Source organism: Ixodes scapularis, unplaced genomic scaffold, assembly GCF_016920785.2.
Source record: "Ixodes scapularis isolate PalLabHiFi unplaced genomic scaffold, ASM1692078v2 PGA_scaffold10__122_contigs__length_95168666, whole genome shotgun sequence".
In the NCBI taxonomy this organism is placed as follows: domain Eukaryota; kingdom Metazoa; phylum Arthropoda; class Arachnida; order Ixodida; family Ixodidae; genus Ixodes; species Ixodes scapularis.
Window position 1 is genome coordinate 58,201,501 of NW_024609836.1, and position 24,251 is coordinate 58,225,751.

Genomic DNA, 24,251 nt, shown 5'->3' on the forward strand with positions numbered 1-24,251 from the left:
GGGCAACGGCGTGAACGGCAACGAGAATGTCAACGGCGGCGACGGGCGGCACGTGTGTGCGCGTAGCTTTCGTCACGATGACTACCGATCAAGACAATAAATGTGTTCGTACCTTTGTTCAAAATTCTGTGTCACGTCTGTGTCGTGCGCTGAATAGCTTCGCTGGTCATCCACCTTTACAAAGTGGAATGGCTCCCAATTTTGTATGCCTGGGACATATACGAAACAATTAATTTGAATAAAGCCTCTGAAACTCCAAAAAAACTATTTTTTGTGAAAAAAAAAAACAAAAAACTAAGTCTTATTTTTGCTGATATTCTCTGGATTTTTGGAATTTGCATATAACCCATGTAGCTAAAGGGACACTGGTAAGGTATTTATGCTCGCCGAGGTTTTTATTTGTACGTGACACATGAAAGCCCAACTACCCAGAACGTAATTTGAGACTCGAAATTCGTTTTCTTTCCGCCCGAAAACCGCCGATCGAGAACTAGCCGACTTGAGTTGCGCTCTTGCGGCAGCGTCTCACACCGTTGAAGCCTCGGTGGAGCTAGGTGGAGCATGTGCGCTTCGCTTAGAGTGATGCCAACTGCCTGTTTCCCTTTCCCACACCCTCTTCCACCGCCATTTTGTTTCTCTCATTGTTTCCCCGTGCGCCGGAAAGTGGCCTTTGTGTCCGTCGGTCCTCCCATCCGAGGGGGAAAATGCTAATCCTCCCTCCGTGGGTTCCACAACGCTGCTTCGAACTTGTGAGATAAGGTGCTTGTTTCGGGGAGGGTTATAACTTAAACCCCACGGATTATCGCCGAGAATCAAAATGGCTGCTGGTTTGTCGGCGAGTGGTATTACAAAGGGTGGCATCACCCTAGCAAAGCGCACATGAAGGCTCCCTAGGTGGAACGTGTTTCGCCTACGAGGCGGACACCTAGAGGCATGGTTAGAGAGGCTCATCTTTAAAAGATAATTTCTCAGCAATAATAAAAGTAGTTTTCTCTTTTTATATAGCTTGAAGAGAGGAGGTGGTTTAAACGTTTGGCTATTTCGAAAGTTCCGGGCACCGCTGGCCATACTTTTTCTGGCTTTCAATTTGTTCCTGCATAAACGGGAGATTTTGTCATTTAAAAGGCAACCAAACGACGCTGAAAATTTAATACAAGCAATTCATTTCTTAGTTTTAAGATAACAAAAAAAAAAAGTATTGCACCAAACACCCAGATCCAAGATGATTAAAAAAATAATATGAAGTTTCTCTTCTTTGGAGCACCTATTTGGACTCAAAATGACGTCTTTGAATGATTGTATTTTAGTGTAGGATATGGCATGTTATTAAGTAATTAGGTGCTCACCTATATTCGTATGGTACGCAACAGTTTTTTTACATTTTTTTTTCTTTTTTACTACATGGGTCTTACGCCGATTCCAGAAATTTACAGCACGACATCACCAAAAATACAACTGATTTTTTTTTAAAGAACTTTTTTCGAAGGTCAGGGGTTTCTTTATCCCAATTCAAGTTTTCGTAGATGTCCCAAACATAAGAAAATTGCCGCGTCCCCTTTGGCATAAAAAAAAACAGCTAAAAATAAGCAAATCTCAGTGCCATGCGTTTTTGTCCTTTTTTTTTATGGGAGGGGGCAGATTTTTTTTTTCTTTCAATTGCAATCGGTTTTCCCGCTAAATTTAGCGGGGAAACTGAATTTGTTTATAGGTCACGTGACATCGTCATGTGACATCATTTATTTTGTCAATTTTAGCGGGCAAAATAAACGGCCAGAAACATACCTCCAAGTCGCCTGAAGATCATAAGAAAGCTGATCACCTTAAAACCAGATTTTTTTACGAGTGGGATTTTGATAATCGGCACGGCGTGGCCGAAGCGCCAGTGTTTAGGGGTTCGAAACGTACAGCGAGTTCCGATCTCGTGGGAACTGCATCGCTATAGAATACTCACTTGTCGTAGCGGTCGTGCTTGAAAAGCCTTAGGTTTCTGTCCAGCCCCTGCAGCATGCTCATCTGGTCCGGAGTCAGTTGAAAATCGAAAATCTGCATCACGTAAACAAGGCGTCACCTGAGAAACTTCCAAGTCCCGCCTCTTTGAGCGGGGAAAAAAAAAAGAGCAACAACTTGAGCGACAAAAACGCAACAACCGACAAGGACCAACAAGGACCAACAAGGACCAACAAGGACAAGGACCATACAGCACGACCGCGAAAGTATATTTGGCAGGTTTGCAATCTCACGGTGACCATGAGCACTAGTGATTCGAAGCCTGCCAAAGGGATACAGCCTGAAAAACAAAACCTGCTCTCCCCCCATCCCCCCTCCCTTCCCGAACGTCATAGATGCACGTAGCGTTTGGAAAAATCGCCTTCTGTGTGCTGCAATCTTTGTCTCCTGGGCTGTGGAACGCCTTCTGAGCATGCGCTGTCGATCTGCCGAGCGGTATGTCGGACACTGCAGATGGCGTCCACAGCTTAGTGACTCGGCATTTTTCGCCCGGGTGATAAGCGATACTAAGGTCTTCTTTCGATCGCTTATAACTCGGGCGAAAAGTGCTTAGTCACTGAGCTGTAGACGGATGCGCAGCGTCCGATATACCGCACAACAGAGCAACAGCGCATGCTCAAAAGGCGTTGCATAGCCCAGCAGGCAAATCGCTTACATTATACAGTCGTGTCGGCGGGGTCAAGTTGTGGTGTCACGTGATGCTATGACGTCACATGACGTCAATTTCCCCACCGCTACATTTAGGGCGAAATCGACATCCTGCGACGTGACGTTACGGTGTCACGTGACATCAACTGCCCCGACAAATGTTTTGCGGGAAAACTGACGTCACAAAGTCGATTTGCGGTGTTACGTGACCCGAGATGACCCGGTCACGTGACGTGACGTCAGGTCGTTGTGTCACACGATGCCCCGACGTTAAGTGACGTCAATTTCCCCGCTGAATCTAGAAGAGGAAATTGACATCGCAGATTCAAGTCGTGGTGCTACATGACCAGAGGTCGCACGACTCGGTCACGTGACGGGACGTCGCGGTGTGAAAACATGTCGCGCGTTGCCCTGACGTCATGTGACGCTCACTTCCCCGCTAAATTTAGTTTCGAACTACACGGACGGGCGGTCGGACACATTTCCGGGGTGAGTGGATTTCGTGCTTTAAACGAAACAAATAACACAGAACTGTTCGCCCACCTTGAAGTTCTCGTGGATGTGGTCGGGATTCTCGCTCCTCGTGAGCACGGCGAGTCCCCGCTGAACCTGGTACCGCAGAAGCACTTGCGCTGGAGTGCGATGAAGGCGCCGAGCCAAGTCCACCACCGCCGGGTCTATCAGTGGATGACTGGCCATCGAACTGCGCGCGTCCAGAGCTCTCTCATTTATGAGCTTTGGTATGGCCTCATACGACTTGCGCCTCCGCAGAAGGGAGACGGACTGAGGAACCTTTCTTTATCATTCCTGTTTACTATATTACCCATCCAAATATCAGTGATATACTAGGGAAAGGAGGGACAGGTATGTATACCTTCAGCGTTCGCTCCTACATGCCAAAGAAACTGTTACTTGATCAATCAGTCGCCTCAGATATATATGCACGATTACATATAGCGCTTCAATGTTCTTGTCAAGGCGGTGCCGCTCTTCGTGGTACTTGGTAGGGGTATTCACTCGATCCAATATTTGGGTTCGCTGTTCACTGCGCATGCCCAGAACGAGCTCACATTTATAGGCCGCCAAGACCGGCAACCATGATGGTGTGGAATGCACGTTACGAAAGAACAGTGGAAGATCGCCGTCAGCAGACGCTCAGGAGCCGCGGGCTCAGCTATAGCCACTGTGAATACTCCATACTGCTGTAGCGCGCGATCACAGGCAATATGCAAAGAAATGGCATCGACCAATATGACGCCGTCATGGAGGTCAAAGATACGCACTCCATTAATTCGGTAGCGTAACATAACAGGAAAAGTAGAAGAGGGACACAGGACAGGGCGACACAGGAGAGAGCGTGTCCCTCTTCTACTTTTCCTTGTCGTGTTGCGCTATCTAATTCATATTATGATCTACCAACTAGCCCACCAGATGACCTTGATGCGCGCTCTAAATGAGAGACACTTTATCATGTGCTCCAGTGGAAAGATGTAAAAGAAACATCGTGGGGCAAGTTAACCTGACGTCACCACCGTAACATTTATAAAGGAGCATGTATCGCGCTTGGGGCACGGCAAGCTACTTCATGTGCCATGTGCCACGGCTCATGTATTGCCTGTCAGCAAACGTGTACGTAACGAGTTACAGGTAACTGATTCCTTGTAATCAATTACATGTTAGTGTAACTTTGTAACGGTTCAATTACTTTTTTGTCTTTGGTAACGTTCCCTGTAAATCAATTACTGTTTTTTTATTATCATTAATTAGGGTTAATCAATACTGTTTCCAAAATAGCTAAAATTATTGAGTCGTTCTTTTATGTAAAAAATCGCTCTCTCTCTCTCTCTGCCCGTGCGTCACTCGTCTATGTTGCACCAACGTTGGACTTTTTTCATTTTTTTACCCCGAAGCAACTAAAATAAAAAGATACCAGAACGATTAAAGTGTCAACATGCTAAGCGACCTTTTGACTGTCAAGCTGTCCAAAGGGCCTCGTGTACTGGTTGTTACGATCCGCGTTGGCCGCGGCAAAGAGGACTGTGTTCTGCACTGACCCCATCTAGCCACGACATCTCGCCTCGCCCCCTTCCCCCCCCCCCCCCCCCCCCCCCCCACCTCCCCCTAGAAACGCTTTCAACAGGCGGTCTCAACAATGAAGAGATTCCCTTCCTAGGGGACTCGGAAGCGGCCGGTCAAAGCAAAACACAACCACGAACTGGTACGCAGTGTTTGTGCGCTACAACACCTATCTTCCCTCAAGTGCATCAGTCGAGAGGGTCTTCAGTGTCGCAGCAGGAAACCTGGGAAAATGACTGACGAAAACTTGGGACGACAAATGACAAAACGAAACAAAATGCAACCGTTTTAAGATATGTATGCATTTTCGAAGTCGTAATAAAAAGTTAATAAAAGTAACACGAGAAGCAATTACTTTCTGGAAATTTTTCGATTACATTTGTTATGCAGTAATTGATTACTCTAATTAGTTACATTCTTCAATAAAGTAATTGTAATGGTAATCGGTTACTTTTTTTTTCTCAGTAACGCCTACAAGACTGCCTGTGAGCGACTTCGTGCATATACGATGACTGGAACGCGTCTCCAACACGTTGTGTATTGAAGCGTCCATGAAACTAATAAAACGTTGGGCACCTCAGGGAACACAGTAGATCACCATGACCCTGGTGGTTAATTGTGGACTGTAGTTACCTTCGACTTATCGGTTGCACAGCGAGATAAGGCAAAAGAAATGCTTGCCGTCTCTACCTCCGCTACCGCATACTATCACCTCCAGGATCGCAACGATCTGCACCGGTCCCCGGCTGTGAAATCAGCGTGGTGGTTATCGAGCGGAGTGCGTAACGACTACTTTTAGAATACATGGTGCCGCTCGAAGAAAATAACAAAAGGGGAATAACTGGACGCCACTGTGCGCACAGCGGGGGCCAGTTCTCTTCATGTTGTCCTTGTCTTAGAGCGCTACCTTGTAGTCTCAAATTCAGCACCAACCCGCCCAACAGTCAGCACTCTAGACCTTTGCAAAAATCGTCATCTGCGCGCTTCCATTTTTTTCTTCTGGGCTGTGAAACGCCTTCTGAGTATGCGCTGTTGATTTGCTGTGCGGTATATTGAACGCTGCGCACGCGTCCACAGCTCAGTGACTCATCATTTTTCACCCGGGTGATAAGCGATTGCAAAGGTCTATAGACCGTTGTATCGTGGGTAGCGCCATTTTGAGAGCGAGAGAGAAAAGGGGAAAGGGCTACCGGCGCTTTCCTCCTTTCTGATTGTGTAGAAAGAGTGGAAGTCCCGGATGAGAGGCCTAGCCGGTGTTGGGCGTCTGCAGTGCCCCAACTTCGTTCGCGCTTTTTTCTACGTTTCAAACTCCCTAACTTAATTAGAGTCATGGTCTTCGATGGCGACAGTCCCCCGGTCATCGGGACAACATTGCTGGGTGATAGGGCGCACGAATAACGACAGAAAGCGTCGAATACTGTCCGAGGACCTATGTAGCTTGCATGGAATCCGGCAAGGCAAGTATGGCCGGAAGGTTTTTAAGCTCCATTGCTTTCCGCATGGCTGGAAATGATGAACCATTTATACATTTTTGCTTGCAATGGGCCTATTTCAACGTAGCCGCTTTTAGTTGTAATCAACAAGTTATACACGAAACGGGAAACTCAATTAACTTTGTAAACGCCCTGAGCTGCTACATAACTTCTTGCTCTGCTGTTTTTATCTTCGTGTCCCTGTTCTTATATTTCCTTGTGAATGAACGACGAAGACGCTCCAGATGTACTTTTATCGAACCGCAGAAAGCCTCGAAGCAGCCACGAATTATCTTACTATTTGATGCAATATTTTGGGTACTCACCTCCAATTTCTATAGCTGGCACGTTCGCTGCCGCTGTTCCCCCCCCCCGTCGCCACACTGGCGGTTGCCATGACCCAAACAAAGAAGCGTGCACACTGGGCTCGAAAACGCAGATCGCAACACACGAGACGTTCCCTGCAGCGACTATCAAGCACCTCAAAGCGCCTTAGTCAAAGGAAACAAGCCACCAGCGGCACTCCAAGGACGCTTTTGCCGGCTCGCTGGTATCGCGCAGAAGATCGCGATTAAAAAAAAAAAAAAAGACTAAAAAAAAACAATAGAAATACGTTTTCAACAATTTCCAGCCTCACCCGGGGGCGGAAATGAGCCTTCAACTAAGTGTTGTAGATGATAAAATCGAGTCAGTCACCACTGCAAATTATCACTATTAAGACAAATTCAGTTACAAAATTTTACGAGCTGAAACTTCAGTTATCATGAGAAAACTCGCACGCACATTGCGAGCGTACCCCATGTTCATCGGCGGTACAGCGTTTGGTGCGCGCTCCATTCACGAAATGTTCCGAGCGAAGTCGAGAAGATGGCGTTGAGGAAACGCCTTTTCGGTTTACGGACGCAATCCACTGCCGCCGGAGACAGGGGTCATGTGGAAAGCGATGGAGCTCAAAGACATTGCAGCCGCTCTCGCCTTGCCGGATTCCTTGCCAGCTACATATGTCCTCGAACAGTATTCTAAGCTTTGTTTTTATTCGTGCACCCTATGACCCAGCAATGGTGTCCCGATGACCGGGGGACTGTTGCCATCGAAGCCTCTGGCTCTAACTAAGTTTGCGAGTTTAAAACCGAAAAGAAAGCGCGAACGAAGTTGGGGGGCACAGCAGACACCCAACACCGGCCAAGCCTCTCATCCGGGACTTTCACTCTTTCTACACAATCAGAAAGGGGGAAAACGCCGGTAGCCCTTTCCCCTTTTCTCTCTCGCCCTCTTTCAGCGACTGGCGCGCCGCCGCGCGGCCGGTACCGAAGGTAGGCAGTGGGAACCCCACAGAAAACGAAACCGAAACCGCGCCGCGTACGTTGGTACGCATTGAAGTCGGAGCGGTGCGGTTGCGCTGGGTTCACAGCATGAAGTGCTGCCTGTGCTGCGTCATTGAGTGCTTCAATAGTTATGCGTCTTATCTCGTGGGGACAAAGTTTCACAGTTTTTCACCTCGCGGATGTTTTGTGGGAAAGCGACAACGACGGACCCGTGCCGTACGACGCGAGAAATTTGGTCTCCCGATCATGACTGCCATTGTGTCGGCACGCCTGACATATTCTAGACTGCCGCTTTGTGCTCTTCGTTTGTTTTCGTACCAGTGACGCCTACATGTGTGAGCGCCGATGGGACGAACTGAAATGCCATCCCACACTCGCGGGTATGCATTGCCAATTTCGTTGGAGGAATGCCCTCCAAAGAAGTTTTGTTCCCATTGTACGTGTCGATGATATTTCCGGACAAGTATGGCACGCAATCTGTACTTCATGTAGAAAGGTTCAAATGGTAAAAAAAAAGTGACAAATATAAATCTAAAGAAACAACAGTGAAACTCGGAATCATGGGGAATCGACGTTTGAGTATTGAGGTTTATGTGGTGTGCTTTTTTTCTTGATCAGCCTCCTTTTGGATGTGGAAACGCTGACCACCCCGAGTTCTTAGACAACATTTTTTTTCTCGGCTTTAGAGCCACCTATCGCGAAGTGGTTCGAACTGGAAGTACCGTTCACTGGTCCCTCCCCACCTGTAAAGTGTGCAGCTCCCACGATGAGTAATATTATCTTGACAGCCTTTGACGGTCAAAACCAGTTCCCACTTAGTTACGCCGCCAAACTAAATTTCCACCTGGTTTCGCTATGCCAACTCTTTTTGGTATAATAAGTGTTGTGTCAAGTTAGGGTCATGTCAAAGTACCTGTGCGCCGAAAATCAGCACCTCAGCTGACCGCAAAGCCCTTGACGGCCAAACCGTGTGTTGGCCGGCAACTTTTTTTTCTCAGCTTTGGAACCACCTTTCGTAAAGTTGTTTCGATTGCAAGTACAGTCCACTATTCCCTTCCTACATCAAACGTCTCCACCTCCCACGACCAGTGTTATTCTCTTGACAGCCCTTTCATGGTCAAAACCGGTTCCCATTGAGTTACGCCGCCTAAACCAAATTTCGACCTGGTTTTCCTATGCCGCCTCTTTTTGGCATAATAAGGACTGTGTCATGTTACTGTCAAGTCCAAGCACCTGTGTGCCCAAATCTTCCATTTGCACAGCCCGCTATAACACAACATTTTGTGTCCAATATTGGATATGCCGTACAGCTTTATTCGTTAGAAACATAACTTTCACACCTGCTGTCTTAATGAAACTTGGCACACTTCGTGCACAAACTTTGTGAACATCTCACTCGCCTCCAAATATAATCGTTCCAACGGTCCTACGTTTACAGCGACGAGCGAAATAAATTTCCCACTCAGACCAATTATGGTGGCAGCCGTCTTGTTTTTCGGAAAATTGCTCCAACTCCTTTTTCGGCCGCAACTAGAAAAATTACCCCTAATAACGACTCAAACTCAATATATAAGAAGTGGAGCACAGCTAAATGCCCTTCTGCCCCAGCACTCATGCAACGTCACCCTCAACGTATCGACTCAAAAAGCAAAAGTTTCGTCCGTGCGCGCTTCCGCCGCCACAGCTTGGCATGCGAAAAGGCGCCGCAGGCTGCTGAACGCGCCTCACTGTCGAACGCCAGCTCCTCGGCTAGCGGCGCTGCGCGCGTTTTTCAAAGCGCCCCCTATAGTTCCCGCACGGAGCGTATAGAACCCTTTCGTGAGACTGCCCTCTGTTGGTAGCTATGGAATCCCTGTACGATGGACGCTACGTCCCGGCACACTTTATGTGTTAGGTTAGGTTAGAAGCTAGAAAAGAACATTCACAGTTCACAGAGAAAGGTGACGAGTGCAGTGACGTTGCACTTTCGAAGCTGTTTGATGGGCACGTCGGCTTCCATCGTTGACCGCGCTCCGACGTTCACTCTCTTATGGAATGACTCGCAGGTTCCACGATATCAGTCGTTCCGCCATTGGGCAGTGTTTCCGACCTTCTAATAATCGGCATGTGACTTTCGAAAGGGCAGTGGGCTAAACGACTATGTAAACACAGCAGTCGAAACGCGTAGCCAACTACAGCGTGTTAACAAACATGCTACCCATTAAGCATGTTCACCGATAGCGCCTTATCCGCCCATATACGTCTCACAAAGTGTCTCACAATCCGGGCACGCCGCTGGTCTTCCCAAGCGGAGCGTAGGCAGTGACCGCGACGCCGTGGTTCTTGCAGAAGCTGACCGTCTTGTTCTGGGCCATGTACAAGTGGCACTCGATCTGCACGAGTCGCGTCATGTGACATTCTGAACGCTGGATGGTTCCCTTCTTATTTTTATGTGTATGCGTTCTCCTCATAAACACTGGTTCGGAACAACAAACTTTAGGAGGGCGGGTTTTTGTTGTTGTTTTTTCATTAAAAGTAACAAGGTCCCGTGTGTCTCGTTGGTATCTGTTTCAATTTAAGTCTGACCATAACTGACGCAACAACCCGGTGAATCAAATTGGGTGGCGCCAGAAAGTTTATCATAAAGGTGATTGTTGTGTTTGTGGGTATGTCACATCAATGGCTAAGCCAATCACACAAAGAAAAAAAAAACTGCCGGTTCGCGACGTATTCGCTGTGCGTAAATGGCTTCGTCGGTGATGACACACCCACAAAAGCGACGGGTGTCCTGACGATGCAATTTGGCGCTGAACCAATCACAGCGCGGCATCTTTCTGACGTCACCACAACCCCTGCAAACGAAGCAGGCGAACTTCAGCTTCGCATAATGTACTTTGGAGCAAACTGTCGTCACAACTTTAATCCTATAGCGGGACAGGCGCCAATGCTTGTTTCCCAACCAAACAAAATGTCTTTTTTTTTTTCTAACACCCTTCCATTGATTCGCGTATTTTACTAAAATGTTCGTATGTGAGCAACTGGCAACGCTCAAGACGTAGGAATGAGTTGCTACAAATGCGTATTTGGAGCGGATGGGAATAGTATATTTTTTGCCACTCTTGTGGGGCGAACATCTATCCATTGCACCTGTAATTACGCAACAAAATAATTACGAGTCGTCTTGCTGACGCTTGCGATTCTACATTTCTGACTAAAAGAGTGCGCGCCCCACTGTGGAGGTCACAGAATAGAAGATAAGCTAGACAAGCTGCGTACCTTGCGTATCTAGAAGGCTATTCTATCAGAATCGGTTGCACTCCGCAAAAGCAAAGATAGAAGCGGTGCTGTCTTTTTCTTCTCAGTTATTTTAAAGGAACATATGTCTCCAAGGGGGTGCTTACGCTCCTATACTTTTTTTAGAAGTTTTCACTGAGAGACAAGAGCATCTTGAAATGATAAAGGAAGTTCGAAAATTGGGAGTATATATTGTATTTGCGACAAAAAACAAAAATCCTCTAGCACCACGCTCTGGTAGAATGTCTCTTCTGGAGAGGACCATATTTAGAACACTTCCTTTTGTATGCATGGTAGGAGTACAAGCTGCCAACATGCAGTCGTAAAGGTCCGTTCACATGTCATTTGCCTTCGACTACGACCGAATGAGACCGGTTATTAAGCCTTTTGTGAAGGCTTATGACAGGCAGCGCAGCGATGCAGGCGGTCGCAAGCCGTCTCAAGAGGCTTAAAAAAAAATGGTCTCGTCTCATTCGGTCGTAGTGAAACGCAAGTGTGTGAACGGGACTTAGGTTTATGACTACACTAGACAGAGGCAAAGGACACGTGCAAACGACAACGCGAAGAGTCTGCTTGTTGGTTTTAATTGGTTCGTCTTCTAATGCACTTTGTTCACTATGCGCAGAGCACGTCTGTCTGCTTCTTGCTCGGGGCTTGCGATGATGTCAGAACACCGAGCTCTTATTGGCTGATTGATAAAAAAAAATATAGTGGGTATACCCCTCAGGGCATATGGCATTAAGGTCTACACACTATCTTTTCTGTCAGAAACAATCGGATCTCGCCGTCCTCCTGACGTCACCGCAACTCCTGTGCAAGAAGCAGAAGACTTGCTCTTTGCATTGTCTCCGTTCCCGCGTGCTAGGGAAAGGACACTGAATGCGGCGTCGAACCTGGAGGTTGCAAGGCTTGATTTTAGAACAGTCGTAGATCCTTTTGAGCTGCTTGCAGTTGCAGTTGGACAGTCCAATGGCTCGGGTAATGCGACCGTTGAACACGTCTTCCATGCCCTAAAAATAACTCTCGTGAGTTTATGAACTACGACCGTTTACCGTACGGTTCAGACAGTGCTACCTTGAAGACAAGACCTCCTCCCTTTCCCCTCAAACGCCATCATTAGTGTATGACGAGCAGGCACGTAGCCAGGGGGCAGGGGGCGGGGGGGGGGGGGGGGGGGGGGGGAGGGAGGGCATGGGGCCCGGGTTTCCCCCCCCCCCCCGGAATCTTCCATTTTGGTGGGACCTCCTTTCCCCCTCCCCCTCATACAGCATTTTATCATAGGCGCCCCCCCCCCCCCCCCCCCCCCCCCCCCCGAAACAAAACAAAGCAAGTCGTCTTCTTCTTGCGCAGGGGTTGTGGTGACGTGAGAACGACGCCGGACTCTGATTGGCTTTGATTGAAAGGATAGTGAGTAGACCTAAGTGCTAAATGCCTTGAGGTCCACCCACTATTTTTTTTTTAAGCAGCCAATAAGAGCTCGGCGTTCTCACACCATCGCAACCCCTGTGCAAGAAGCAGACAAACTTGCGCTCCGCATACACGAAGCACCAGCTCGCGTCAGCATCGCCGCAGTGGCGTATTGGTCCAGCACGCTCACCGACCACGTCTCCATGAGGTCGACGGAGGTCGTCATGGCAGGATCGGCGTCCCTTTCGTTCAGGATCTGCGGAACACCCTTGTTGAACATTTGCGCCCACTATGTGATGGCGAGTCTGCTGTGAAAAAGTATAGGGAAATCTAAAACTGTATGCGGAGCGCAAGTTCGTCTGCTTTTCTTGCAGGGGTTGGGGTGACGTCAGAACGCCGAGCTGTGATTGGCGCTGATTGAAATAAAGTGGGTAGACCTCAAGGCCCTTTGAGGCCTACCTATTATCCATTGATCAGAGCCAACTAGAGCTCGGCATTCTGACGTCACCACAACTCCTGCAAAAGAAGCAGACGAACTTGCGCTCCGTATACACTTAAAAAAAAAATAAGAGCAATCGTGTGTGAATCAACGGTATAGTCACAGTGATATAGCTGTGACACCTTATCAGACCCTAACATATAGGGTGGCTGAAATAACCAGGCTCGATCTAAAGTGCACCGTAAAAATCGTCGCCTGCACGTAGCAATCTGAACTTCTCGTCAAGCCTATATTTCAGAGGTCGGTTTTATAATGTAAAATTACAAAGCGTAGCTTCCTTTCTGTAAAAAAAGTAAGTCCAAAACTCTTGCCAGGGTCAACGGCGGACGGCGACGCGGACAACCGAGTCGAGTGGCGGGGAGCGTGTGGCGCACATATTGATAGATGGCGCTGCCTCCTTATAGAAACTGCTCACGACGACCGTGGTCTATTAAAATCAACAGAATATTTTATTCTATGCATCTTTGGTTTAAAAATAAATGCGGAAAATAAAAACAGAACTTTAAAGTTAAAAAAAACGAGGTTGCTTAACGATGGCGTTTTTGCTACCGACGGATTTCGTCTGCGTGTCGTCTGCTTTATTTCGCTGGTCGGCTAGACCTTCCGACGCTGCTCCCGACGCCATCTATCGATACGCGCGCCAAACGCGCCCCAATATATATATATATATACACTTTACCGCGAAAGCGTCTATATATATATATATATATATATATATATATATATATATATATATATATATATATATATATATATATATAGACGCTTTGCAGCAGCTGTGCATGGGCGCCGCCATAACTGACCTTCAGTTTTGTCTCCCCTTATTACGTTTACTTCACCTGATTATTACCATAGCAGGCCAGGTTATTGCCATTTTAGATTGTATTCTGTCTTTCTCCCCAGCATTGGCCTTTGTGGAGGCTCGTCCACACCAGTTTTAGTGGCTTGGTATCTCGGTAAGACAAGAGAAGGTCAGCAATGGCGGCTGTATTCTGGCGCGTGTGTCTATAAACGAACCGTGGAATACCGTGGAGAGATAGTGCAACCAAGCTTTGCTGCGCGATGACAGCGCAGCAGAGGTTGGTTGCACTATCTCTCCACGGGGCGCGGTGCCGCCGGGGCTGAGATGCGCTCCGATAGCAAACCAAAACTTAAAAACTTGTCGAATTTGTGCGGTTTTTCAGAAAGCCGTAAAATGCTTCGTGTGCCTTCTGTCGTTCTGCAATTTGTTGATTCAGTACTTTTCGATGATGCTGAGCAATTTTTCTAATTTAAACAATGCCCTTAAACACAATATTAAAAACGTTAATTACGCAAATATAATTAACAACTTAATATCCTGGACTTTAATATTTTTCCTTAAAGGGCCCCTGGCCCATCACCAAAACGCCGCAAGCCTTTTTTCGTTGTGATGAGTAGTTTTCTCAGGAGCGATTTGGCCTGCGTTCTCTGAAACACCTAGGCCTGTATATATATATATATATATATATATATATATATATATATATATATATATATATATATATATATATATATATATATATATATATATATATATATATATACAACACGGGCACTTCACGCCATCGTACGTGGTCTCCGAGGAGGATATAAACGAACATATATACTCTAAAAAAATCTGTGCGTCTGGTTTCACGCACAACACTCGGAGAACCAATCAGCGCAACTTACGGAGGCAGCTCAGCGAATGACGATGCCGAAATATCTGTTTAGACCAAAAAACACAGACTGTGACATTAAGCAATGCAAGCGTGACGTTTTGCATTGTTTAATGTCACAACTCAGACTGCGTTTTTTGGTCTAAACAGATGTTTCGGCATCGCCATTCGCTGAGCTGCCTCCGTAAGTTGCGCTGATTGGCTCTCTGAGTGTTGTGCGGGAAAGCAGACTCACGGGCTTCTTATTAGAGTGTATACGCAGATGAATGAACCGTACTTAATCCAATGGCTTTCGGCGGGTCCCTGAATACTTTGATTCTTTGATTCATTGGATTAAGTACGGTTCATTCATCTGCATTTGTTCCTTTATATATATATATATATATATGACCTAATTTATAGTAAGTGGACCTCAACAATTGTTGTTTTCAGAGAATGACGATTCTCGGTATTTGTTGCAACTTGCAATGCGTTGGTTTCTTCTTTCTTTTTATTAGAATGTTACTTTTTTGTATGTTTTCTATTCAGTCGTTTTTGCCCGCCTCTATTTGCCGCGGTTTGCGCGCCCGGTTGTCATGGACGGCTTAAGAAACGGAGGGCGTAGCTTAAAATGTTCGCGCTCTGTGATTGGCTCTCCCGCGTTTTTATCGGCTAAATCTCATTGGCTGCGAGCGATAATGAGATGCGCCGGACACGCCACGCTCTTCACTTTTTTAAGCTGTCAGTGAATATATCACCCCGATAAATGCCGCCTTTATCTCACCCTAATCACTGAATTTATTGCACCAAATCTCATCAACATTTAGACCCTTCTCGAAACCCCGTCAAGCAACATTAGCGGTCGCCATTTTTTTGTGCACGAAGCCTGTGATTGGATCCTCGCCGAACGCTGACGAGGCCCTCGTGTCCAATAAGGACATGCCCAAACAATACCGAACTCGGACAATTGGCGCTGCAGCCACTGTACTTCGTTTCACCCTACGATGGACTAAAGAAGCTACAAATTGCCAGATCCAGTCACGAGCCACTTAGACATTGCGTGGGATTTCGCTTCGATACACGCATCGCGGTGCCCGCGTCTCGGATCACTGATGGGAATTGGCGGACATTGGTTCGGATTGAGCAATGAGTGACTCAACGATTTTACACTGTAAAGAAAGCCACGACGTACTGGCCCTTTGCAGTGTCGAAGCTATAAAAATGACGCAGCGTTTTTGAATTCGGAGCATTATTCGTTCAAACCTAGTCAATGCTAATTGCGTCATAGTTTAGCGTGGAACGTGAGTGGACCTGGCGGTCCGTGGCTTTGGCCTTTAGTCCATCGAAGGATGAGACGACGTATATATGGCGCGCGCTCTTTTAAAGGGTTCGTTTGAACGGCACAAACCCAAGAGACCACGATCATCACCTGCGAGGTAAATTCAGATCTAAAGGTTGAAGGCAGCCTACCAGTTGGGAGCCTCGCTTGAGGAAACCAGGCTGAGGCAAAAAGAGGAAATACCATGAGTTGAAAATCACATTTGGCGATCGTCTCCATCTTACAAGGCCCGGCACACACAAAAAAAAAAAAAAAGAAAACCCGTTTTTTTTTTGGCTTGCATGAAGAAACTATACGGACGGTCGCAGAAAGCTGAAACTCCGTGCGAATCTATGATATAGCGATGATGATAGAACGCGAAAGTTTGAGAACATGAACCTTGTCGGGAAAAGAGACAATATTGTATTTTGTCCTAGTGATAAGATATTTTTATATTAAATGTTACAGACTACAGCAACGCCACTGTTCGGATAGACGAATATATTGGGTCTAGGTGCACGTCTGCTCATAAAAACTTCTCTTTTTTTATTTTTTATTTAAGGCTGCGGGCATTCCAGTGTGCGGTCCGGATAGCTCACCTGCGAAAGGTCAAGGGCCAACGGGGATAGTTTGCTATTTTTGCACAAAAAAAAAGAGCAGCAATGGTGTTTTACCTTGAAAGCAGCCGACTGTCCCAGTGACACTCCACATATGTTCTAAAGAAGGAACCTTGTGCTCTCTGCCTTTCGTAAGCTCACAGTCTTGACAACTTGAGCTTTTATTTGCGTATACGACTAATTTGGGCCCACACCCGATGTTATAACAATGTTTTAAAACACTAAAGTGCTGTCAATTTTCAATAGAACAAGAGCAAGCACAACGTCCTTGTCCAGTCGCATACTTCACTAGACCCAACAGGCATCACAAAGAAAAATCTCGTCATAAAGTTTTTTTTTTTTATTTCCTAATGATTTCTATAACCGCATTATAAGAAAACACTTGTATTTTAAAAGGTATTTTTTGACAGCTAGAAGCCCCAGCTCATAGCTTTATCTTTTGCAGTTGTTCCTGCTGAGCGAGAGTTCGTGCAACCGAAGAACCTCCTTGAGAAAAGAGCTCGCGCTCGTAACCTAGCACTAGTATTGCCGCTCCAGTTGATTTCCGTGTGAAAAAGAAGCAAATATTTAGGCGATGTAATACTCGATCTAAAACAAAACAAAACAGTGAAAAATCTGCGAACACGTTACACGAGCAGAGCTCCTTTTCAAGCGGAAGTGAATCAAAGATAGGAAACTATAATCTCGAGGCATGGGAATGGGGGCTGGGAGCAGCGGGCCGCTTGCGGGCCGCGTATTGGAGATTCCTGGTCTCAGGTAACGTCATGTCCTCAATCATCTGCATTTTATAACCAACGCTGGCGTTACGTGATCACACAGAATGTCAGATTTGCTGCCATCTGAGATTCACGTGAAATGCGACCGCCATTAGGTTGCTTCAGCTCGTCGCTCCGCTTTTCCATCCCGCACCCCACCCCCAGATTCGCAAATTACTTAGAACGCGAAAATTCGTTTACGGCATAGTATTTTCGATCTCGCATATAATTGGGCTAAGCTGTCACTATCCGTGTTTCTTGAAGCCATTGTGCTTTGTAATAATAACGGGTCGAAAACAGTTGCTTTTGATTGCATTGGGTAACTCGTGAAGATGACTGACAAACGTTTAACTTGCATTTTTATATAAAACAGTATCTCACGCTAAAAATAACAGCACGCCCACTTCAGGCAAATATTTATTCATAATATCACATCTATACATGTTTTGACACCCTGATCGTTGTTTTTTTTCGGTACTAAAATTCGTTTGATCGGTTTATTTATGAATTTCAAGATACTGCATACTGTGCTCGGTTCCATATATGTCTGAAATATTCCGAGTGCTTTAAATTTTTTCAAGATAACCAGTTCAATTCAATTAATTATTTCAACACAAAAGTTGGGGCTCCCCGCGTAAGGTACCATCGCGAACAGCTGAAGTGCCTGGGGATCTGCAGTATGGCGCCGACTAGAAGCCCTCTGCATAAAAACTACCCGATCACAGCGTCGTCAATAGCTAATAGGTATTTGCTTTTACTTGTTGGCGACGCCGATTTCTACAAAGCGCACCTGTTCAGACAAATAAATCTGTCTACACAGGTCCACGGAGTGGCGCCTGGAGTTCGATTTCAGCCGAACTTGCCGAAGGTCGCTTCTCTTGCGCCCTTCAATTTTATTTCACAAATTCTACGGAAGTGTCAGACTTCCTTTGACGGGCCTGTCACTTCTATCTTCAGAACGTCTTCAGTACGTTGTAAGCAAATGCCCATACAACAAATAGTTTATTTCATAGGGCCAATATTGCGAAATGCTCTTATGGCGGAGCAGATTGTTAAACAAATTTTCTACTCGGCCTATGTTAGACTACCCAATATTTCTCGAGTAATTTATTCGAAGAGAGCAAGCCTCTACAATATCACTTCTTTTTACATTCTCTGCCTTATGGAGATCTTTTTTAGTCTGCGCAGTTCACAAAACGTTAGCGTCCACGAGAACCATACAGTAAGCAGAACCAGTTCATCTGTTTTTCGCGATTCAATACATTGTTAATCCAGGTTGTGGACACACTTGTTCACGATGCATCATTCGTTTTTTTTTTTTTTTCGTTTTGTTGTTTTTTTTTGCGGGAAGTTAGTGCTAGCGAGTACAGCCGTAGACAATGGTAATTATCTTAGTGCATTGGTTGAGCTTTTTTTTGTGTGTGTGTTTCGCGTTCACGTTGAAACCGAAACCAACAAAACTGAAGCGACCTAATGGCGTCCGGCGCGCCAGCGCCCTCTATTCACCGGTCAGGCAACTAACCTTTCATGAGGGCCGAAAAACATACACCCATTGGGGCTGATTGCCCTTCCCGCTGTCCAAACAAACACACAACTCGAATATCCTTATTTACGTACCTGGCCAGGAACCGGAAATTCAATTAGGTACAGGTCGATGTAGTCGAGCATGAGGTCTTCCAGGGACTTGTGCAGATAATACCACACCTTGTCCCTGGAGTGAGCTATCCTCGGAAGCTGGGGCGGTCCAAAAAGGCGCTCGTGAGTTCACATTGTTCCTGTTTGCGCGGAACTATCTTGGCTACTATTTGAGGCTAAATGTGTCACGTTCAAGTAGGTTCATTTGAGTACCGTTTTTGTTTTGTTTGTTTTTTGTGTGTGAGAAAAGGCACCGAATATATCGCGTAAGGGAGTGGCGCAAGAGAGACCAGGGGTAAGAGTCGCACGCAAAACTACAAAAGTTCCGGGAGCCGCAGGAAAAAAAAAAGAAAAAAGAGGGGGGCTAACTTTGTGCTAGAAACGATATGGAGGGAATAGCCCCTTCCAGAGGGAACATGTATAATTGTCGATTACAGCGAATAACAATAGGAAGCAAAATGTTTCTTCAACCGCTAAGCAAAAATGAATGCACGGTTCGCTTGTCAGCCACTGCCAGACTTGTACACGTTACTGAAAAAAGAAACCAATCACAATTACAATTACTTCACTGTAAAAAGTAACCGATTACAATTACAATTACAGCCTCAAAAAAGTAATTGAAAAAGTACTCTAAAGTAATCGATTACTTCTCACGTTACTTATCATTTAACTTTCTTTATTATGGTAGCATAATCCTTGGAATCTAACGCTCAGTTGGTCCGAAAAAAAAAAAAAAAGCCTACTTGTTTTTGCTTAGTGCTGAGTGTGTGACGCAAACACACCCAATCGCTGAGGTAATTTTTCATACCTGGACGTAGTCTCCGGTGTACCAAAAAAAATATTGTACCCGGAAACGAAGCATAGTCAAGTGGCCTACTAATGCTCGAGGTCCCGTGCTATGTAATTTCGAAAGAGAAAAAGAAAAAAAAATTGACCGTTGCCCAGAGCTCAATGAATCCAGCACATCTAACCCCTCCCCCCCCCCCCCCCCCCTTCCCTAAAAAAGAGAAAAAAAAATTGAAATTGAGAAAAATTGTAATGGGTAATTTTGTAATCTATAACAGCAGAAAAGTAATTCAATTACAAGGATCGTTACTCCTTAAAGGAAGTAATTGAAGCGTTACAAATTGACAGAAAAATGTAATCTCTTACAAGTAATCCATTACTTGTAACACGTTACGTACAAGTCTGGCACTGCCCCTGACGCCCGTTACGCGTAACAGGTACGAAATTCTTTTTAGGACAGTAAAGGAAACAGGGTCACCGGACACATCTATGCGTCAGAAAGCAGTCTAGCTGTATGTGCGTAGTGTTGTACAAAGGTGCCTCTGAGAAGGAGGGAGGGTCCTCCGTACCCTCCACTTCTCCTCCTCCCCTTCCTCCTCCTCCGTACCCACCCCTATTCCTTACCCTTACCCTCCTTTCGTCTTTCGTACCCTCCCCTACCCCTCCTCCTGCGTACCTTCCCGTCACGGTGTATCGCACAATCATAATACCTCAAGAGCTGCGCTCTAATTTCGCATTACAGAGATTTGTGAACGGCTTTCAATTTTTTTTTTTCTTACGGTTCTTGAGGTAAACACGAGTATACACCAACACACGGCCATGACGTCGCGTTACTGTGGTGGCGCTGTTGTCAGAACGGGCCATGTACAGACACTTCACTTCACGCGATTCTGGTTTCCGCGCAGGCGCAGTGCCCACACCTCGTGCAGGCAAACGCTGAAACGCGCCCTTGTTTGTAAGCTGCAGAGGGTTCGGTCTTATAAGCTGCCATTTTATGACACAGGTTAGGTGTACCAAAGTGAAGTATTTGGGTGTACCTTGGAGGTGATGAAGAGCTCCTGTCGCTTGACGACTCCGCTGGCGAAGAGCCTCTTCAGCGCCGCTCCAACGTTGGCCTCGCAGTGGTACGAGTAGGCGGTGTCGATGTGCCGGTAACCAGCCCGGACCGCCGTCTCGACCGAAAGTTCGAGCTTGGCGAGATCCTCCTCGAACTGCCACCGACCCCGCGAAGAAAAGTTGACAACCCAAGCAACGCAACGCGCTTGCTTAAAGAAGCAGCACAAATAAACGCGAGTTGGATAATGAAAAAGAGCAGGTCCTCGTTGCGGATGCGACTTGAACGTCAGTGTGAATGCAGCGTAAGTCCACTTCTTCTTATGCCCAAACTTCGTAAACATACTCACATATGGTGAACCCCTACGAGTCAAATACTTCGTCCATTAACTTGTTTGGGGTTTCGTAAGAAATGTCCCTGAAAAAAAACGCCCCAAAAAATGTCCCCGGAAAAAAAGTCCCGTAAAAACAATCCCCAAAAAAAAAATCCCCCGAAAAAAAAAAAAAAAAAAACTCCCCGGAAAATATGTTTTCGGAAAAAAATGCCTTAGGTGGAAAGTAGGAAAAATGGTGCTTCGCTGGGGTTTTCCCTGATTCTCATGGCCTTCGGGCGGTCCTGTCATTGTCTGGTCACAAATGACCTGGCCCACCTAGGGGTAAAAAGGTAGACTGGAAGTCACACAAAGCAACCGAAGTAATCTATTGTGGGGTATTTTGGAAACCAAATTATTGTGTTTGCAAAAAAACAAATTACTGTTTTTGTCTGTGTGTGTGGTTTTTTTTTTTGTTTTCTTTTTCATTGTGAAATAAACATTTAAAACACTTTTAACCAAAACCAAATTATTGTGTCTAGGGAAATTTGAGAGGTACTTGTCTATACCATTTCAAAATGGGTAAAAAGAGCGACACTGTTAGCAAAAACAAGCGATCGCTAGTTTTTTTTTTTTTTTTCTCTTTTTGCTTGTAGAAACGAAAGGTTGTCATCAAAGTTATCATAGGTACTGAAAGTGCTTATTTGGGGATACAATGCAGACGGCAAAATTTCGTTCCTACCAATACTCTTTCTAAGTAAATGTGAAAGTGCGCTGACGTCGTGTTTGCGCTAACAGCGTCGCGATGTGTACCTCGGGGAATCGTATATTCCCTTATTTGAAACGGGCCGTTTTTTCCTGCTTTCCCAAGCTTACCCAAGAACATATGACCGGACCGCCCGAAGGCCATGAGGATCCGGGAAATCCAGATATAGAGGATTCTGTGGGGACATTTTTTTCCTACTTCCCACCTGGGGACTTTTTTTTTTTTTTTTTTTCCGGGTACATCTTTCCCGGGGACATTTTTACCCCCTCGTCTGCCATTCCCTAAATCATTTCTTTAAGTCAGCCAACTTCCAGGCCGGAGGGCTGAATTTTCAACGTCAACTAAAGTGGGAATAGCGGTCTGGACACAAATGCTGCGTGAACGTTCACTCGTGTTCTCACTAACTAAAGACGAGCGTCCGCTGAACAGTGAGCGCTAACGTAGCCACTCGCGTGCAGTGCCTGCACTTCACTTGCCTCTTTAGTTAGAAGTTGCAAATTCAGACCTCTGGCATTCTTACCTGTGTGTTATAGCGTTCCCGACCCCTCCTTCGAGGGACACAAATCAGCTGAAACTTGATTCGCCTTTTCTTTGCTACTCTATAACTTATACTACCAATGCCCAGTTATCGAGCAAGCATTTCGCCGACTTATCGTCGTCATTACGCATACCTGTCGAGTTCCAAACCCAAGCGTCGGCATAGCGATTCCGTTGTTGAGGATGATGGACTCCATCTCTGATGACCTTCAGCACTTCTTTTTCTTCGTTCATCGTAACCTTCAAACATATTCTTTTGAGGGAGGCGGGATCGGCGTCCGTGTGGTCTTCAGTGCAAAAATCGTAAAGGACAAGGACAGAACAAAGATACGAAGAGGACGAGCGCTTTTCCTGTTCTGTCTTTGTCCTTTGCGCTTTTGTATTTGAGATGTTTACTAGCTCAACAGTTAATTTTAAGTCAGAGTGGTTTAGTGCACACCAAAGCGCACACCAGCTTGGAGCACGTGAAACGAAAGCACGCGCTGCAGAACCCAGGGGCCCTGGTTTCAATACCCACCCTTGCCCGTCTCGATCTGGATGAGAATCCTGCCGGCGTGCGGTTGTGTATCACTACAGCGTGATGCACGTTAAAGAGCCCACGCTAGCAGTCGTTCTGCACTGGGTAAATTTCTCATATACATAGGGTAACAGTGTCGCCATGTTCTGGCAGATTAAACTTCCCCTGCATTAACAACTAACGACTTATTTGTTACTGTTTTTTTTTTGTTTTTTTTTTTAGGGACAAGACCCCAGGCTAGCAGTCGTACTGCAATGGCAAAATTTCTCATCTACAGTGGGTAACAATGTCGCCATGTTCTGGCAGGATAGCCTCCCGCTGTATAAAAAACTAATCTCTAATTTTATTTTTTGCTTTACTATTTTTAACTTCTTTCTTTTTAACGTTCCTCCACTACTTAGAAGCGAAAAAAGCGTACCGGATAATATGTACCTTTATTAACATTGTGGAAGTGTAATTGCTTTAGTTGCGGCATTTTTTCTTCATGAATGAACGTTGTGAAACTTGGCTTTATTTCAGGACCATACCTGTGTTCCACAGAATGTGTGTGAACACGAGTGACGAATCGCAGCAAAATAATAATCAAAGGAAATGTAGTGTGCGTTCAAGGTTCGCCAGCTTTCCGGTGACGCCCATATAATATGCCAACATAGTCACATACATACGAAAATGACCCCGTCGTGTATCTTCACGAGTGGTTAAAACATTCAAAACGTAAAGAATAAAATACCTGGGTTATGAAAGGGTGTATCTTTTTATTATTTTCTATGCCGGCAGTCTTTATCGGGCAACCGTTTTCTCGCTTCCATTTTCAAAAATTTCGACCTAGCGGGTGGTGTTTTGATCGCGAAACAAGCATCTTCGCACATGTGCATGAGGAGAGAAGGTAATGCAATACTTATTGCAAATCGGACTTTAAAAAATATAACAACAGTAATAATAATATATAATATGACTTATGATTTTCATACAGCGATAGTCAGTTTGAGAAATTTGAAGTGCTGAAAATGCATTACCTCTGCGGATGCAGGTTATGCCCGAGTTTAAAACTAGAAATAAGAAAACGATATAAATCCCTCTCAAAACTTGCAGTAGTTACACCAAATCAACTCGTTCACTTTACCAGACGCATGGAATATTGCAGAGTCGTACCTTGTCGTACTGAATATGGTAATCAAATGCTACAATACACTATACCTAAACTGTTAAACTTCCTTATGAAAAAAAAGAACCTTGCTTAGACAATATCTCCTACAAAGACCTGCGTTTTTTTCTGTATTATTGACTTTGGCTACTCATTTCAACTTTTTGTGCATGGTTTGTTTGTGCTAGAACTGTCTGTTAGATAAGGTGTATTTTTTTCCGTATTTTTCGGATATTTTTTTTTGTTGCTTGAAACAACAGTGCTCGTATTTAATAATGTTAACGTATAACTTTTTCTTCTTTTTTTTTTTTTTTTTGCTGCAAAGCTTAATGTGTGGTGTTAAGGGCTAGTCAAGCCTCCGTTGAGGCTTTTACCCTTTGTTCCAATGTCAAACGTGGAAATGAAATTAATATCACTATTATTTTGATCGTCTACATGCACAGGGAG

General features: G+C 45.5%; 1 protein-coding gene across 1 annotated transcript; it reads right to left on the reverse strand.

The window, feature by feature from the left end:
- Nucleotides 1-2,048: 2,048 nt before the first annotated feature.
- Nucleotides 2,049-22,377, reverse strand: LOC115331656 (1,5-anhydro-D-fructose reductase-like). The gene is made up of 9 exons (XM_042288566.1): nucleotides 22,294-22,377; nucleotides 20,514-20,741; nucleotides 18,673-18,789; nucleotides 15,836-15,865; nucleotides 12,399-12,464; nucleotides 11,695-11,811; nucleotides 9,788-9,900; nucleotides 3,199-3,332; nucleotides 2,049-2,068 (listed from the first exon to the last, which is right to left on the reverse strand). Exons 1-9 carry the CDS (start codon nucleotides 22,375-22,377, stop codon nucleotides 2,049-2,051), a joined length of 909 nt encoding a protein of 302 aa, XP_042144500.1.
- Between the last annotated feature and the right edge of the window lie 1,874 nt (nucleotides 22,378-24,251).

Excerpts from the sequence above, each read along its gene's own strand:
- LOC115331656 (XM_042288566.1), bottom strand. The coding sequence starts at position 22,377 with ATGAACGAAGAAAAAGAAGTGCTGAAGGTCATCAGAGATGGAGTCCAT. Across the intron at positions 15,866-18,672 it reads AATTTCCGGTTCCTGGCCAG|CCTGGTTTCCTCAAGCGAGG; the intron begins GTACGTAAATAA and ends TTTTTGCCTCAG. Across the intron at positions 9,901-11,694 it reads TCAAGCCTTGCAACCTCCAG|ATCGAGTGCCACTTGTACAT; the intron begins GTTCGACGCCGC and ends CGACTCGTGCAG.